Raw genomic sequence first — 18,979 nt, 5'->3', positions numbered from 1 at the left:
TGCAATAGAGAAAGAGGGAAGGATGTTGCAAAACTGCATTGGTTTAAAAGTTGTGCCAAACAGAGGCAGAGGTTTCCCTTTTTCTTGCAGAGGGTGCAACTGGCAGTATCTCCTCCAAGACGATGCTTCTAGGACATATGCAGGTGCACAGGCAGGCTAAGTAAAGCATGCTTCGTGCTTCAAAATTGATTTGCTTTAAATGTTTGATTACGCACCACCATTTTCAACTCTTAGTGACCCCATAGGTAAGATTTTCTCCATGTTTAACATTAGTTTATTCAAAATGATTCTCTCCTGCTTCCTGTGTTTGAAAAAGTTCAGCTCGGTGGACCTGCCACATTTGGTAGCAGCTATTCTACCAGGCTGCAGCAAAGGAAATGCAGAAAGTTGGGCCGTTCCCTTGGCTCTGCAGAAAAATCTGGCTTGTCCCCGAGTTCTTTCCATCTCAGCTGACATCGTAAGAATGCCTGGCTCTCAGTCGGAATTGGATGTTTGCTGTTTTCTTCTTCCCTGCTTTTTTCACTGCCTTTTATGCAATTCTTTTTTAGATTGCAAACCAGGGAGGGAGGGAGGGAGGGAGGGAGGTATAAAAATCTTCAGATGAAAGATTTGAATACTCTCTCAAAGTGGTTAACAAATCTTTGACTTTTAAAAAATGTATACAATAAATTAAACTGTATTACAAACCAAGAAAACAGCCACGATATTAACAGTTAATTGTTTAATTGGCTGCTCAACAAATACAGTAATACCTTGGTTCACGAACGCTTCCGTTCACGACTAATTTGGTTCACGAACAGCACCGTTCGCAAATTTTTGCTTCCGTTCGCGAACTCCGCATCGGGTGACGAACACGACCCGTGGCCATCTTCTCTGCTCTGACACGTGGTCATGGCTTCCTCTAGGCGAGATCGCGGTCACAGACAGACACTTGCTGTGAAGCTTTTTGGTGTCACCTCAAGGTTAGTGTTCTCTCTCTTCATACTGTACTGTACTGTACTTTGTTTCATATATTTGTGATTAAAAAAAATACATATGGTTCAGAACAGATTAACCTTATTTACATTGAACCTTATGGGGAAATTCGATTTGGTTCGCGACCAATTCGGCTCACAACCAGAATCGTGGAACGAATTAAGTTTGTGAACCGAAGTACCACTGTACTGATTCTGTTATAAAATGATAAAGTTTGTTGTGATGGGGCCAGATGGCCTTTTGGGAGCATTTTATTCCACAACTGCCACATCAAGATGAAAAATATTTCTTCCTTGTACCCTTTGCCCTCCTTTTCAGTTGACTGAGATAGAGTTCTGATCCCAACTCTTCAGGTCTTTTAAAATACTTAAAGTACTATTACTTTTAAAATATTTGAGTCAGGTTCAGAACAAGCTGGTAACCAGGAAATGTACCTTAAAACTGGATTTCTAGTATTTTGATATGTTCTGTGGGACTGAAGTTGCCAAGCACTTCTTAAAGACAGTGACACCACCTAAGAAGTTCATTTCCTCACACTCCCAAAAAATGGAACAGGGCTTTCCTTTCCTTTTGCTGAGCCTGTAAAGGGCTCACTGTTTGCAAAGAGTGTGAGACTCATTGCACAGGAGAGATTTCTGCACGATGCCAGCCTGGTGTAATGGTTAAAGTGCTGGGCTAGAAACCAGGAGCCTGTGAGTTCCAGACTTCCCTTAGGCATGAAAAGCGACTGGGTGACTTTGGGCCAGTCACTCCCTCTCAGCCCAACCTACCTCACAGGGTTCTTGTTGAGGAAAATAGGAGACAGGAGTACTGTATTATCTATGTTTGCTGTCTTATATATAAAAAAGACAGGATAAAAATCTAATGATCTAGTAATAACAACAGCAACAATTCTATAACATGCATGGAGCCATTTAAAAGCAGTGAAGAGGTCTTGCTGCTTTCCAAGACTGAGATGGGAAACATTTTTGAACCTTACATTGGGCCAGCCCATTCTCCTAAAAATGTTGGGCAGTCTGCAACTGGTGGAAAAGACTACAGAAGATGGGGACAATCAAGGACAGGAGACAGCAGGAGTCATGTTGATGATCTGCAAAAGGTGAATGAATTAAGCACGGTGATTTCTCACTAAACACCTCACTTGGATGCTCCTCCAGCTTAGAACAATTCATAAGAACAGCATACACACACTAGTAAGGAAAGTTGCTATAATTTTATGTGTCATTACCCAAACCACTATAATCCTTAGAAGTCCTTTCCTTCTCATTATTTGGAATATCACAAATACTGAGTGTGCAGATTGCTCACAAATTCCTTGCCGTGGATTAGTTTAGATTTCTCCTTCTTTCAAAAGTGGTCCTGGGTTACAGCAAGTACAAAAATAGGCATTAAGTAAATAATTCACTATTTAAAAGCCTGTGAATAATCCAAACAATAGCAAAGGTGTATAGCTGAAATTTTTCTTTCTTTCACCTTCAAGGACCAGCAGTAACCTAAAGAGTTGGTTATGACTGGATTGTTATTACTTTGGATCAATCACCTTTAAAGGAGTATTGTCTAAAGACGCCTATCTCCTTCTTGATTATATGTCTAGTGTTATCAAGACATCAAGAACTATGGATTGGGGGCTGGTTGAACCATTATGAAACACTGGAGGGTGAAATCTATACCTCACCTGGAGCAATGAGTTGTCAGTGTGGTGTTTGTCAATATTTGAAGTAACGTTTTTTGGTAGGATATTAAATAAATTAATAAATAATACATAACTAAAGATATGTACATAGACCAGAATTCTGTTAACCAGGAGAGGATTATCTTATTTAGCAGATGCTATCTAGTTGAATAAATGGATAAGATTCCTAGGGTCTCAATATCTATTTGCTCACTTAGGTCAGAGGTGGGAAACCTCTCTGTTGAAGACATATTCCATTAAGAGTAACCTCCTGGAGTCTGCGTTGAATAATTGGCAGAGCTGGAGCGAGTGGTTGATTGAGCCACAGCCAAAAGTGGGTGAGACCAGACAGTTCTGCTTTCTGACACTCCTTTTTTCTGACATCCCTCTTTTCTTTCATTCTCTGACTCCCACTTCTACCTCTTCCAGGCATTAGATCACCAGGGAAGGGACTGGCAATTTGATCGAAGCGCTGAATGGATCACTTATATGGAGCTTTAGAAATTAGGCCAAGAGCTACATACAGCACTATGTCCATAAACTGCCTCCATTTCTTTAGGAGGCTGGAGATGTTGCTGCTGCTGCTGCTGCTGCTGCTGCTTCCTCCTCCTCTTCTCTCTCTCTCTGGAAACAACATGAGCTGTTCTACTTATTTCTGGTTCCTTGGCAAGGCTTTGATTGCTTATTTAAAACTAAAACCAAACACTATTTTATTTAATATTAAATACTGTACAAAGAAGGAGATATATGGAGTAGGTGGCATTCCAGCCACTGCACGGTTCTGATTGCCAATTCGTACCAAGGACTCAGGACTTCCAGGATAATGACAGCAGGGACTACAAAAATGGTGAAAAACCAGCTGGAGAATAGTAGTTATCCAACTGACCATTCAGCAAAAGGCATTCAGATCAATGCGAAAACTCCTATTCCTCCAATATTGAGAGGATATTTTGTGAGGATCCGTTTAGAAATACTAGATCGGATGGAGTGCAAGGAAGTTGCAAATGGCAGTGATGAATTTTTGGGGTTGATCCGCATGAACCCAGTGCCCTGCATCAGGAACATGCTGGACTTCAGCATCAGGGAAGAGCCGTTTGATCTCAGGGTAGTTATGGGAGCTGCAGAAGAATAGACACAGAAATGGGAAAGAAATAGGAAAAATTACCTACTTGGAGTAACAGTTTTTGGGTATATAAATTATATTAATCAATATAATATAACAATAAAATAACAGCTTTGGGCTATATAAATTATGTGACTAGTCTGTGAAAGAGAGAAACTAAATGGCAGTGAAAAACTAAACTCAGTGAAAAAGGACCTTGTGATTTCAACTCTTCCTAAAAAGCAAGGTGAAATAGTAGACCATTCTGCAATCTAAATCAAAATAAAACAGAGGGACTATGATAGAAACAGCCTCAGAATCCAGACTATGATTAATTTACAAAATACCTTTGGTCTAGATGTGGCAAAATGCAGCTCAGATTAAATCATGCCTATGTTCAAAAGCATCATCTGCAGACACTCAGCAGGGCAAAGTTATCTTTTGGGACATGTAGATTATATTCTACTATTTATTAGAAATTTTTTGATGTGCAATGTAAAAACAGGTTTCAGGCTGCAACCCTGCAGATATTATTCTAAATGAAGCTCCAAATTGCCTACCTAATATAGCCAGATTTGGAACCCCCAAGAAAGAGAGTAGGCCCTAGATAAGATGTCTGGAAGTCAGGGAAACTCATGAGTTCGTTCAGGTGCTGCGAAATGGCCTCTAGATTCACACGCCATACAAACTGGTCCTCAGAATTCACTAGATTGGTGAGTAGAAAGTAGAGGATGGTTGGCTCCTACACAGAAAAAAGTAAAGTCACTGGGATGAATGTGAAACATAACCCATGGGCAGTTATTTTGTGCAAGTACATTCAATTCAAACTGAATCCAGTACAGGTAGTCTTTGTTTAGCAACTGCCTCGTTTAGCGACTGTTCAGAGTTACAACAGTGATGGAAAGTAACTTTATGACCAATCCTCACATTTACAACCTTTGCAGGTCTTTAAAGCAAAGGAAAGCTGAAGTAAGATCATAAGCACAGTCATGGTTTCAGTTAGCGACCACTTTGCTTAATGATTGAGTTGTGGGTCCCAATTGTGGTCACTAAATAAGGACTATCTCTAAATTGATTTACACATTGTCTCTTTAATATGGTCAGATGGTTATACATGTCCAACTCTGAAAAATGATATATTCTGTTTGAAGAAAATATCACAACAGTATCTATCAGGACTATTCCTTGTCCCACACTTTTACAAACCTCATTAGAAAGAAGAAGTAGCTTATGGCATGTGTAACTTGTGATCTCCAACAAAAACATTTTACCTGAATAGTTGGGCGCAGTTGTTCTTCGGCCAGACGGCGTGCAGTGGAACGAGGAATACCTCTAGGGATATCCACTGCTCTCATGGCAGCAATGAAATCCTGAAAACCACTGATATCTTTCGTTTGGCTAGGACTGATATCAACACACACTAAGCGCTCCACCAGCTCTGGCTGCAAAGGAATGAATTTGGGGAAAGAAAAAGAGGTCCCGGGAATCATTGGCTGAAAGAGCTGTCACACTAGTCCCTAGCCTAGCCTCTGATAAGAATTCTAAGCTAGGGACAGATAGAGAGAAGTGTATCAGACAAAAATTGTTATTCTGCATCAGTTTCCTTCATAGACATTGTAAGAATGAAAGGGAATGACATTTTAGAAAAAGAGATGCAGAGCCTTAGGTCTGACTAGAATCTACGTCCTCTGTCCCCTAATCCCAGAGGAGAATGGGCCAACCGTGACTAACATGTACTGCATATGTACCACAGCATGCTCTTCTGAGTGTAGTGACTCTAAAAGAGGAAGGATCAAGTTATATTTAAAAATTGTAGAAATTACCTACAAGTCTGTTGTGAGTGCACAAATTTATTGAATTTTATAAAACTCTTATCTCCCCCACCCCAGAAAATTATATGTTGGCTGTTCTTGTTATTTTTGAAATATATAATGTTGAGGTACTTCAGTCCCTATCTGTCTATGTGTTTTGAGCTTGTACAACTGTTTAAGTGTGGGACTTTGTAGCTAAAAAAAAAAGAGGAAATGTGTTTTAAAGCACATGTTATATGCTGTGGCTTCAGACAAAAATATATTTTTTTAAAAGCCTGGGTTGTGGAAACAAATTATGCAAAATGAGATTAAATTCATTGATTTATTTGGTGTCATCATGTCAGTGTCTGTTAGCAACTGCACAAACAGACCTTCTTCAGGATTATCTGTCCTCAACCTGGTCCTTCAGGTCTTCCAATGGTGTATCCCATCCTCTTCCCTTTCTTCTCACCTTTCTTAGCATTATAGGCTTATCTAGAGAGCTAGGTCTTCATTTAGTGTCCCAAATATAATCTGAGCCTGCTGATTTGTGCTCTGAGTGAGAACTCTGGATCAATTTGTTCTATGATCCATTTGTTTTTGTATTAGCTATCGAAAGAAAATATGAACTGTTGTCTGTTCACGATATTGTTTGACACTATGGCAGGATTCCTTAATGCACAGTCAACTTTTGATATCTATTATATACAAATCTTTGAGTTGCCATGGATGCAAAATTCACATTCCCCCTCCACCCCAATACACAAAGTTCTGGTAATCAGATATTTATACCTCCTAAGCTTGCCCTCCTCTCTCAATAATCAACTCCCATTTAGCCACAAAGGCCATGTCCTTCTAATGTCAACAGTAAAATACTAAAAGAAGAAACTGGTCAGAAGTGCATACCCATTGTAGTGTGAATACCATGGCTGTCTTGCCGCCCATGCTGTGGCCAATTAAGACACACCTACTGAGATGCAGCTGGTGCAGAAAGAGATGGATGTCAGCACTCATTGCTTCGTAAGTCATGATGGGGCTGTGGGAGCTATCCCCATGGTTGCGGGCATCTACTGTCAGCACCTATCTGGGCAGGAGAAGAGGGAAACCAGCAGGTTGGCAAAGATGAGGCCTTACTTAGACTTTGACTAAATTACCAGAACTATATTTCAGTGTAGACATGAAGAAATTATGATGCACCAAGGAACAGCCTAGCTGTTGAATTTTCCAATAACCTTCTGGACACTCTTCAAAGGTAACTCCATTTAGTGCACATTTGTGTAGTCTATAGTTTAAACATAATGTCATCAATGCATAGATGAATATTATCAGGTCTGACCACCTCAGGAATGGTTGCAATAGATACAATTGAGGAAACGGCACAAAAGCTTAATTACTACTTCCATCCCATAGAGATTCAGGAACAGCTCTGGATCAAGGAGCACTTCAAAGCTGCAAACCTGGTCTTGCAGGGGGAGGTTAGCTCCTTTTAAATAGGTTGATTTTCCAAGCCTGGTTTTCTACTGGCCATCTCTCTCTTGCATAGTTTTATTATAAACTTCTTTGCTCTCAGCCAGGATTTAAAAGAAGAGAATAATTTAGAGCTTTGGGTTTTAATTCCAACCCAATCTGAACTCATTTTGAATCTTGGGAAAAGATATATCCTAGCTAAGTTTGCTGTCTAGCAAGCATTGCATAAGATTTGTATAAAGGTCACCATATTATAAAAATCAGCAGAATAACCTGCAGATTCAGTGTTGTAAAAAAGCAGAATAAATTATTTTAGATACAAAAAAGTTGTATTTCTGGTTTGATGCATTATGGACTATAAAGCTATTATCTTGTAATCTTTCCAATATTATTTGGAAAACTCATTCTTTGCACTCATTAGGTTGTCTCAGAGCATGAAATCTAATAAGAAAACCTAGATGACTCTTAGTTCAGTTCAGTTCAGTCCAATTCTACTTTCTCATGTAGCCAATGACTTACCTGCCTTGTGGTTCAACACCTTGTTCTTAATTAACATCCTCCCTTATCTTATATTCCTTATATACATTAACATCCATCTTATACACATATACTTCCCTTGTTCTTCTCTGCAGCACTATCTCCAACTTGATTTTTAATCCCTTCTGAATGTTTTGGGGTCGTTTATGAGATAGTAGACATGATGAAGCGGTAGCAAGAGACATTACTGAAAAGAACCAAGACTCTCTGAAGTGTTGAATTTAGAGCTACATAAAAAAACATAAAGGTCTATGGCTCACCTGAGATAGACTGAAAAATATTTTAAAATGTCCTGTTCAGCTATATAAAATCCTGCAGAAGAACTTCTGCCTATTCAATATAAAAATGGCTCCTCAAAGTGGCAGCAACTGACTTCCAAACCAGCAGCAACCCCTTCCCCAGCTGACCATACTCCATCTTTTACCCACCTTGCGACCAGTCTGGAGCACCAACTTTTTGGCAAGGGATGAAAAATTGGATTTGCTTCCAAATAGCCCATGCAGGAAAACAAGTGGAGGATCTGGTGAGGGTCCATCAAAAATGGCATAGGACAGAGGCACTGGCCTGTAAATAAAACAAAAGCTATGAACAGGATAATGGTTAGGCTAGAGACCTGGGCTGCAAAAATCTGGATGACTACTAGATGGCAAATAGTAGCAGATATATTCAGAAATTCTAACTCTTTGCTGCCATCTCATGGCTTTGATTTTTTCAACTGAGACCTGGTAGCCCCAGTTTGTAAAGATTATAAAGACAAATTAATGTAAGGACAGATTTATAAATGGCTATTAGCCAAGTTAGCTAAAAAGAACCTCCAGGTATTCAGGAAGTCAATCTCTAAATACTAGATAGTGGCAAGCTATTGTAAGAAAGAGTTATTTCACTTGTGCCCTGCTTGTGGGTTTCCTTGCAAAATCTGGTAGTCTCTGTAGGGACCAGCAAGATAGAATAAACAGACCACAAACAAGCTTTTGGTTATGATGTTCTATCTTTTCCCCTCAGGAGTCTTTGAGGCAGCTTACCATTCAACATAAATCCATTTCAAAAGAATCAATAAATAACAGCAATTAAAACAGTAATCATCTGAAAATGTTCTGCATCTGTATCTCTTTGCTGTCAACTACTGGTCTTCTGCATTTTTATAGCCCAAATTTGGTAACCCTTGTATGGGTATTTCAGACAGAAAATAGCTGGGCACTGCCACAAATTCTATGGAAAAGGGCACCAAATTTCATTTTAAGGAACAATCTCTAAAAGCCTCCCTAAGATCATAAAATGTCTCTGGAATCAATCCAAAATCAATGATGAAAGATCCATTACTTTTTCCTGTTGACACAGACCAGACACCATCATATTGAACTGTCAAACTATGTAAGAACAGCAACAAAGCATTGTTGGTAAATCTTAACTACACAAATAATGCAGTTTTTTTTTTTTAAGGAAGAGCTTTATTACTATGTCTCTTCATTTATCTACTTTCATGTCTGCAAGTTTCCCTTGAGATGACATATGAGTTCAAACGTTTTAAGCTGATGTCAGCCCCTTAAATGCTGGGCTGACATTAAACTTTTTTTTTTTATAGCTGGAAATGCAGATATGCTGGCTTGTTAACGGAGGTGGTGGCCTAGTTTACGGGGTTCCAGCAAGTCATCTTTATCCAGAACCTGCATTCCCCCTCCCACATTCGTATTTCTCTCGGCGTCACCTTGCTCCGATGCGGAGAGCAGGATTTGAGGGGGGGATGGCAATAACATGGGGTGCTTTATTCCCCTTGTCTAGCGCAGGTTTATTCGCACTTTTGTGGAGACCATTTCTGCTGCCCCATCACAGCTGATTCCCACAGAGCGGAGCTTACTAGGATGCCATCATTTTATATATGGTCTATCCTTTCCATCTCTATGATGACTACATCCGGCTCGTGGTCTTGACACAACCGGGAACATGGAGGCTTCATGCGCCGGCCGGGCCTTTGTAGGGGGTTCACTCTCCCCTTTCCAAGTTCCACTCCCTTCCCGAGCTCTTACATGATGGCGCGGCTGGCGAGACCCCTTCTTTCCCGGACTGGGCTGATGAGGCGGCATCGGAGCGTCTGGGCCCGCGCCCAGCGAGAAGGAGAACGCGGAAAGCCAAGAGCGCGAAGCATCATTGGGCGGGCGTAGCGGTCACCAAGGTGACAAAGACTAAATTAACGAGGGGACGTAGCCACAGATCCACTGCCGGGTCGGTTGCTAAGGTGATCCGATGCCATAGAAGAGGGTAATTTGTCTTGTTCCTTCCGGCTTTGTTGGACATGCCCACTGGCACTTGTGTGTCGCCAGGGGGAGCCACGAGTGCCCCTGTTCTTGTTTGGTTGATAATGAATCAAATTTCGGAACTACACAGAACTCTTTTTTCAAATAATACTTATAAAATACATATGAAAATCTGCGGGAAAACGTTATGATGAATACAGACCAATTTTTTAAAAACAAAGTTAGTCCCCCCAAGTCAGATAAAGTCTCTGAAACTGAACTCGATGCCTGCTGACTGTCGGGAAATACACCGCGGTCCCGAAGTGCGTTGCCATTGCTCTCTTCCGCAAGATTTTACAACTTCCCAATCTCGTTTTTACCCCTGGGATTCCCTGGAAGTCTCCCGTCTGAGTAGTAAACTTCTTAGGGTTTTTGAGGGTAGCTTAGCTCAGCCAAGTTTCTAGGGCAGCGGTTCTCAAAGTGTGCTCTAGGGACCCCTGGGGGTCCGTGAAGTCAAATAAATAAATATATTAAACTTTCTTAGTTTTAATTTCTAACACGGTAAATATTGATAGAACTCACCTAAACAAAAGCTCTTTGGGGTTCTCATTTTTAAGAACGTAAAGGGGTCCTGAGACCAAAATGTTTGAGAACCGCTGTTCTAGGGAGATAGGGAAAATTCAAATATGATTGTTTGAATCTCCTCCCTGTGCCGGTTCAGTCTCCATCTCCTCTGCGCAAGACATTCTAGCAAAGAAAAGCATTTGAACATTGAGCATTTCACTCAGCATTGCAAGACCAATCCATATCCACAAAAATGGATGTAGGCTTTAAGCTGTCTGTGACGCTATTTGCTTTGTGTTTTATTTAATATCTATAAAATATAAAAATGTTTTTACTAACTTTAAGATGACCCAGATTCATTTATTGATTGGATTAGTAGTATAATAAATATTAATAATATTTATTTATCATATTTATACAGCCACCCATCTCACACAAAGTGACTCTGGGTGGCGTACAACAATTAAAAAGAATAAATGCATAAAAAGCAATTACAAATAAACTGTAAAAACACACAAAAAAGGATGGGATAAAATTAATAAGGGAGCCATCACAAAATCTCGTTTTCAAGCAAGGGAGAGGCCATTTCCTGTTTATTTTTATAATTTGCTATTTCTTGCATCAGGGAAACTACAGAAACTTCTTCCTCCTTCTGCCTTCCTATACACAGAACTGTTGACAGTAATATATGGAATTAGACTGACTTTCTTTCTCAAGGAAATAGTAGCAAATAGTGAAGTCGCCTCTTATTTCACTCAAGCAAATAAAAATTGCTGGTCAAACAAGCAGAATAATGTAGTTGAAGACTTGGTACTACTATCAAACAGGACTATCTGTGTTACCATTTTCATGTGACAGTTACAAACCAGAGCCACATTTAAGGGTGTGGTAATCCTACTTTTTATTTCCAATTCCCCCTCTTTAATTCAACAGGGTGTTACAAACTAGATATAGCAACAGCTTGTCTCAGCAGGTGGCAGCATGCATCCAATTATTGCCTGAGCTTGGAAGCTAAGCAAGCTTGAGTTTGATGAGTACTAGAATTGGAGACCACCAGGGAATCTTAGGCTGTAGACAAGACTGGGAAATCAAAGAAGCATCTTAGAACAAGAAAATGGGAAACCACTTCCAAAACGTGGCTAAAAAAACCCTATATAGATTTGTCCATGTAACTGCCAGGAGCTGAACTTGACTTGAAGGTTTTATCATCAGAGCTGTAGAACAGGACACCACAATGGAACTACCTGTGCAGTGAGAGTATATCAGTGTTTGGAGTGATTATGATCATTCACAAGTTTCTTGGAAGGATTTGGCCGACTTATACATATTGTAAGGAGAGTATTAAAGTAGTCAGATCTTGGGTCTAATCCAGGTATAGAGTTATCTTCCTCAATATCCTGAGGCTTATAGGTCACATCCGGGTACCTTGCTTTTTTTTTTTTTGCTTCCTGACATCCCATGATTGCAGTCATAAGCCATCAGAATTCAGCCATTCGGTTTTCCTTTCTGGTTTTAAAAGGTTGAACTAAGCCTCTACTTAATACCCCTGTTTTGTTTATCAAATAAAACAAACCTGTGACTATGGTGCAATGTCCCCTGCAGCCTTTGGAGGCTGAAGCTACGAAAAGGGATTTCTTTTCCTGTCCTATGGAATATTGTTTGGCTCATTTGCATAGATCAGCTATTTTGCTGGGCACTACATTTTCACACATTGTACTGGCCCAACTTATACTGTGGAACTGTGGAAGGTGATTGGTAGATCATCTAGTACTTTTAGTCGTTGGTAACTTACCAACTCCTTCCAGAGCAAAATTTTTAAATCTCCACCCCAAGACTTCCTGCTGTAGAAAGTTTATAGAGGCTGCCTGGTTCACACAACATGCTAAACTAGATTCAAATGAAGTTAGATAATTTATACTTCAATGTTTTGTGGAAATTTAGCCACTGTCTTACCATGTTGTGTTAGCCAAGCAATCCTGCTAAGCCATAATTTGTTTGCATGATGTGCCACGTGAATGCAGCGCTTATGTTTTGTTAACCTGATTTTAGCGTGTGGTGTGAACCTAATCAGGTAATAGTGATAATGAAATTGCTTCTGAATGTCTGAATGTGTCTTCCTAAACCATATCTATTTCTTGCATGTGTCTTGCAACTAAGAGGTTCCATAATAGCGTACATGTCTCCCCCACTTGATACACTCACTCATTTTATTTTTACAACAAACCTGTAAAATTAAGTTAACAAATAATAAGTGATAATAGATAGCTGGAACCCAAACAACTACTATACCTCACTGCAGAACTATTAATCATTAATCTTCAGACTCATTCTGCTGTTCTTGTTTAGTTGCTATCTGATCCACAAGGCAAAATCAGAAAAGCCATCCAGAACCAGGAGAATAGCTCCTTAGTATGATTAAGATCCTATCACAAACTTTTTAGAAAGAAGATAGTAAAGAAAACATGGAAAACGGGGGCCTTCCTCATCCAGGAGATCCAGAGACCTGTGCTCCTTCCCTGTCCTTGCACATCATTGTTCCCAATCAGAACTATTGTCCTTGAAGACCGTTGAAGAGTTAAACTGCAGCCAGGCAGCAAGTTGGCTTCAAGCCAAGTATCTTCCACCTGTCCTAGTATCGGTCATGTGCTCTGGGTGTTGCAATCACACAAACCTATTCTTCGTGCTCAAGTGAGTTGCGTAGAACAGTCCTTCGTTGCCCTGGTGAGCCCGACCATCCTTGTTGCCAGCCTCTGAATCCTCCTAAGAGTATGCTGCCAAAAACTGACATACTACTTGAAGGTGGCAGCTGGGAAGAGTGTTAACTAACACCAGAAGAAGTTGAACTATTACTTTCTGGGGTTCGGAAATCATACTTACATTCATACAGCCTAAAACTGCATTTGCCTTTTTTGTAGCCACGTTACACTGCTGATTTGTATTCTGTTTGCAACAATTGCTATTCCATCTGGACGCCTATTTATTAAAGGCAAAAAACATTAAATAATGCCTTAGCTTTAGATTTTTTTTTTTTAAAAGAGGCTTCTGATTGTATGCAAAATAATGCTTCCCATACGCCAACTTTCCTGCAAGCAGGGGTGTCTTCAAAGTGTGGTAAAAAAGTCAAGATGGTGGCCGCGGTGATGCAACTGAAGCTCCAATGATTTGTTAGAACGTCGCCAGGGCATAAAAAACAGGTGGAGCTTTGGGGTCACCAAAATATAGAATGGAGTTAGGCTTAGAAACTTTTCTTGCATGAGATTTGGGCACAGAATTTCCTAGTCTATCATTCAGCCTCTTCACCAACATATCGTGTGTTGGCAGATCTATTGCAGTTGTCTACTAATGGATTATTAAGTCACGTCAGAGATTCTTGCAAAAGATACTGGATGAGGTGATTCTTGTCTAGATCCTGGTTATATATTTTTTATATCTTTACACAAGAATCAAATCAAAAGTTGATTTAATACTGATGTACTATTCCTTATTTGTAAGAGATCCTAAGTCTGCATCCTTCCTAAGTTTAAAATGCTTTGGCGGGCCACAGGAATTTCAGAAAGGGAAATAGAAACGTTAGGGGAATTCCTCTGATTATTATAAAACACTACATTTGTTCTCATATCAAACACTGTAACCTGTTCCAAAAGGCCCCACCTTTATCATAAAAAGTACATCATGAGCTAAACTCTTTTAACATCAGCAATTAAAAGCCAATAAAAAAAAAACGGCAGTTCTTTGGCTCCAACTCAAGAGTTTTCTCAGAGAGTAAATCCAAAACAAAGCAAGAACGAAACCTTTCAGTGTGCAGAAATACAGCATGGATGGACTGGGTATGACGATGGCTCTCAATTCTTCTGGAACAAAGAGTGGGGTGGGGAGAGGCAGCAGAAAAAGAGAGAATGATGCCAAACAGCTAGGATAAGCAGGTAGAGTAATCTTATGATTTCTGGCAACTTGCATTCCACTTAATGGGGCATCAACTTATACAAAATTATTGTTCCTATGCTTACCCAGCCATTAGGATACCAATGAGCTGATACCTCTCAGAAAATTATTTTCTGAGAATTTCTCTGAAAATACTGTTTTTCATGCTTCCAGTCTTCAGTGAAATATGCCCCCTCCTGTCTCCTCTGCTGACCACCTACAGATTGGCAGTGGAGTGATTTCAGGTGCAAATGTGGACCTGACCCAATATATTCTAGTATTGATGAAGGAAAGCAATGGGCTTCCAACTGCAGGCTTTCTAGTCTCTCAGAAGGCACAAGTAAACAAGTTCTGGATTCTACCCTCTCCCCCTGAAACCCCAAGTCCTATATGGAGATGTCCATGACACAGTCAGGAGTGGAGTTCAACTCAAGAATGCCTTCACCTTTGCTCCTCTTAGATCATCCTTCTTTCAAGATAGTTTATACATAAATAAACCCCAGCTGAATTTTCTCAGAAGATAACTTTCCATGGAATGTTTTTGAAATGGATTTTTGCCTCCATTTCATCATCACCACAGACTAGATCGATAATTTTGGGAGTTCACTTTCTGCTTAGATCAACATATATAGCACATGCTCCAAGGCTTTAAGGCTTTCGTTTCCCAAGGTAATGCCTTCCAGATATGTTCAGATTACAACCTACAAGCTTCTTAGTACAGGTAGTCCTCAACTTACGATGACAATTGGGACCGGATTTTCTGTCACTAAGTGATGCAATCTTAAAGTGTGACCGCATCACTTAGCAACGGCAATCTCTGCAGTCCTGGTTGCTGTCATTAACTGAATCCCACAGTCATTAGGCAAGGCAACTTCCTGCTGGCTTCTCACAACCAAAGTCAGTGGGGAAACCGGCAGGAAGTTGTAAGTCCCAGGCTGGCAGCCAGGTAAGTGGCTGCTGCCAGGTGGGGGAGTGAGTGAGGGGGTGTGTGGGGATGTGGGGTAGGGTCAGAGGGGGTGCGTGAGAGGTGCTGCACAGGTTGGGGAGGGTACACGGGGGTGTGCAAGTGGCCAGCGCGGCACAAGTGCAGTGGGGCTGGGGACGGTGTGTGGGTGGAGGAGACTTACCCCAGTGACTTGCAACCTTCTCTGCTGGCTTCCCCATTGACTTTCTGGGGAAGCCAACAGGGAAGGTCGCAGATGGCAATCATGATCGCAGGGTGCTTGGCAAACCGTTATAAGTGTGAACGGGTTGCCAAGTGCCCAGATTGCGATCATATGACCACGGGTGTTGGGACAGCCATAACTCCAAGGACCAGTTACAGCTACCATTCGTTCGGCACCATTGTAAGTTTGAATGGTAGCTGAAATGAATGATTATAAGTCGAGGACTATCTGTACTGATCACTGTTGCCCAGTTTATCACTTTTGGGAAAAGCAGTAAATGGGAGGATCAGCAACTTAGTCAAAGGAGCCACAGTGGCCGCTATCAGTTAAGCCAGGGGGAACCTGCTTTGCAGGGCACGTTTCTCCATTCAGTTGCTAACTGCCCTTGAGAGAGGACGGAAGGAAAGGAGGCAACCATCTGGATGCAATTTAATAAGCACTCCAGAAGTGGTGGAGTCTGCCCTCATAGGGCAGTGTTGTCCAAACTTGGCCACTTTAAGATGAGTGGACTTCAACTCTCAGAATTCCCCAGCCAGCCATGCTGGCTGGGGAATTCTGGGAGTTGAAGTCCACTCATCTTAAAGTGGCCAAGTTTGGACAACACTGTCATAGGTCACTAGAAGCTGAGGCCTATTAAAAGAAATTGAAGGAGCAGGGTGCTTTTATAGCCCTGAGAAAAGAAGACGGAGGCTCGATATATCACTCTACAAATAATTTATTGAATGTCACACAGAAGAAGGTCAAGATCTGTTCTCTGTTGTTCCAGAATGTAGGATATGTAATAATGGATTTACAGTAAGTTACAAAAAGGCAGATTCCAATTTTAGAAAAAAACCCAGAAGGCATCAGATTAGGGCATGGTATTATCACCGCTTGCAAAAATTCACATACACATATTGGAGACAAAATGCTGGAGAGATGGAATATAATCATGCATGCAACAGGGGATGAAAGAACTAGACAAGGAAGTCTTCTAAAGGGTAAGTGGGAGTGCCAGATGCAAATAAGCTGAATATGTGCCAAGCTCTGCTTTAAAAAATTACATTAAATCAATTCTTTATGTAGTGTTAAGCGTTTATTCATCACGTTTGCTGGTTGCTATCCATGAAATGGTAGATAACAATGTGTTTAAAGTTTGGCTTAATCCCAAAGAAAAGATTGGAAGTATTTAATTAAGGGGGAAAAAAGACACTGCTAAAATGGTGACTGGGAATTGCAGTCCTGATACATCTGGAGCAAGCAGATTTGGGAATGCTATTCCAGAGAATGGGGACATGACGATTCCACCAACCCCACCGGGAAAGACACTGTGTTCTCCTTCCCCTCCTATTGGAATCCTGCCCCTGAAACTTCTCTATTTCTCCCTCGGCCTCTGTAGTCTGCAAAGTTTGTTTCGCACTTCATCTACAGTGGGTAAACCTAGCCAAGCAGAAGGGTGTGGATCATTTGTCGCACTCTCTAAACTAGGAACAAGAAAATAAACAGAAGCTTGCTCAATCCAACCTCGCCAAGTGAGAAGTGGCTGGGAGATCCATAGCTTTCTCGTGTGGGATGAAAGAAAGCAGGTTCAAGCCACTCTCTGCAGGATAAGGAGAAACCAAAGCCCCATTCATGCCCGGGTTTAAACGCTGGCCCCTCGCTCTTGAGAGTGTTCTCAGTGTAGGAGATGGTCCGTGTAAAGTAACTATATACACTGAATAATGCTTGTGAGCATGCAAAGGGTTATCGACAACATATGCAGCTTGTAAATTGCAAGGTAGGGGAGGGGTTTCCAATCCAAACATGAGGACAATCTTGTGCCTTGGAACCTTTTCTTATAAGCAATAAAGTGCTGGGCTAAATTTCATATCATACTTTGGATTTTTAAAAAAATATATACTGTAAGTAAATCCTAGAATGACTATGGCCTAAAACAATGGTTTTTAAACTGGGGGGTAATTACCCAAGGGGCTAATTTGGGCATATGCTGGGGGCAATGGAGCAATTTGTAACTGCTTATTTGTGAGCCGAGGATCCGGTTTGGGACTGCTGCCATCAAGACACTTGTGTAAAACAAAAGAATCTGTTGTTTTTTCTGAGGGTAATGACATTATTTGAGACCAGGAAAAGGGGTAATCAGGTCAAACAGTTTAAGAACCGCTGCCCTAGAAAGTGAACGGCGTGCTTCTCTGCCCCATGTATGTAGAGCAGGACTTCTCATTCAGAGGTATGAAATTCAAACCATCAACCCAGGAATTTGGAGCGGGGGCGGGGGCGGTATATTTGTTTCCAATTTTGCTTCACTGCACAGTGTAGCCAGTTTTCCTGGTTGCCTCTGATCATGCCTCAGTAACAGGCAATACGCTTTGAAATGAGGTGGGAGGGATCCTTGGGACTCAGGTAACTCAACTGGGTGCAAAGGCCAAGGGGATAAGAAATGCTTCCATAACTTTAAACTGGTTGGCTCTCCTAAGGTCAAAGAGCTCGCTTGGAGTTACACAAATCGAGTTTGTGAGAGAATAACCTGAGCCGATGCTTGGTGTAATAAATCCAAGTGCCTTCTCCATGTACACACAGATATGTCTACATGGTCTAATTATATATTATTTCTGAATTTCATTAAATGACTTCATTTTTTGAAGAATGGTTAAGACCTTTGTCTGGGCTGATTAGGCACAACTGGTTCCATCTAGTTAAGTGTGTCTCTGAGCAACTTTGAGCAGGGCAAGCAATGGGCATTTGCTTCCAGTATTTTAGATATCTAGAAGCAGTTTGCCTCTGCACGTGGATGTTCCCTTTTAGCCAACATGGCCAATGTTCACTGGTAGAATTCTCCTCATTCTCCATGTTTTATCAAGCCCGCATTAAAGCCATCGGGCTGGCCATCCCTGGATCTTGTGACAGTGAGTTCTGCAGATTAATTTACATGTTTTGTGAAATGGACTTTCTTTGTAACTTATTGACTGAACTCACTAACTGACATTATTAACACAATTTTATATCTAATTTTTCCATTCTGTTTTCACACAACTTCTCTGTTTTAGTGTGATTTGAAATAGGAGAAGCATATCCCCTATAGCTATCTATTCCATTATCCTTACTACTTAATCTCTTCATCTTACTTTATCTATAAGTCTCCTGTGGAGTACTTTCAGTCCGGTACAAACTAACATTATGAAAATCCATTTCTAACAGTTTGTGCAAATCGTACACAGATTTTTCTCCCAGTTCCAGAATGTTCACGACGTTGCTGTTGGCCCTGTTCAGAGCTGAGCTCATATTTTTAAACAAAAATTTGGCTTCTGTCAAGCCCCCAATGGTTTCTTGATGCTTGGCAGGGTGACGAGCATAAAACAAGCAAAGTGTTGTTTGTGTTGCCGGGGGTGGGGTGGACAGTGGGGGGGGGGAACACTGCAGAAAAGATAATAATGACAAAACCAACTTGTGGAGCAAAAGGAACAAAATGTTCACCAGCAGAGAAAGATGGATCTCTTTGGGACTTGCCAGTACAGCTCACTGTTCCCAAGAGAATGGAATTTGCCAACTCCCAAATAATCAAACATGCAAGATTTGGT

The 18,979-nt window shown here is 40.9% G+C and overlaps 1 protein-coding gene across 1 annotated transcript; it reads right to left on the bottom strand.

Moving 5' to 3' along the window:
- Window positions 1–629: 629 nt before the first annotated feature.
- On the bottom strand, window positions 630–9,727 carry ABHD11 (abhydrolase domain containing 11). Its single transcript, XM_007440765.4, has 6 exons — window positions 9,568–9,727; window positions 7,972–8,107; window positions 6,446–6,619; window positions 5,021–5,191; window positions 4,310–4,491; window positions 630–3,765 (listed from the first exon to the last, which is right to left on the bottom strand). Exons 1-6 carry the CDS (start codon window positions 9,687–9,689, stop codon window positions 3,621–3,623), a joined length of 930 nt encoding a protein of 309 aa, XP_007440827.2. The 5' UTR covers window positions 9,690–9,727; the 3' UTR covers window positions 630–3,620.
- Between the last annotated feature and the right edge of the window lie 9,252 nt (window positions 9,728–18,979).

Source organism: Python bivittatus, unplaced genomic scaffold, assembly GCF_059951505.1.
Source record: "Python bivittatus isolate LINGU-HERP-01145 unplaced genomic scaffold, Pbiv_v1 ctg000690_np1212, whole genome shotgun sequence".
Classification (NCBI taxonomy): domain Eukaryota; kingdom Metazoa; phylum Chordata; class Lepidosauria; order Squamata; family Pythonidae; genus Python; species Python bivittatus.
Note: the sequence above shows the minus strand (reverse complement) of the source record. Positions and strands in the feature narration are given on the sequence as shown.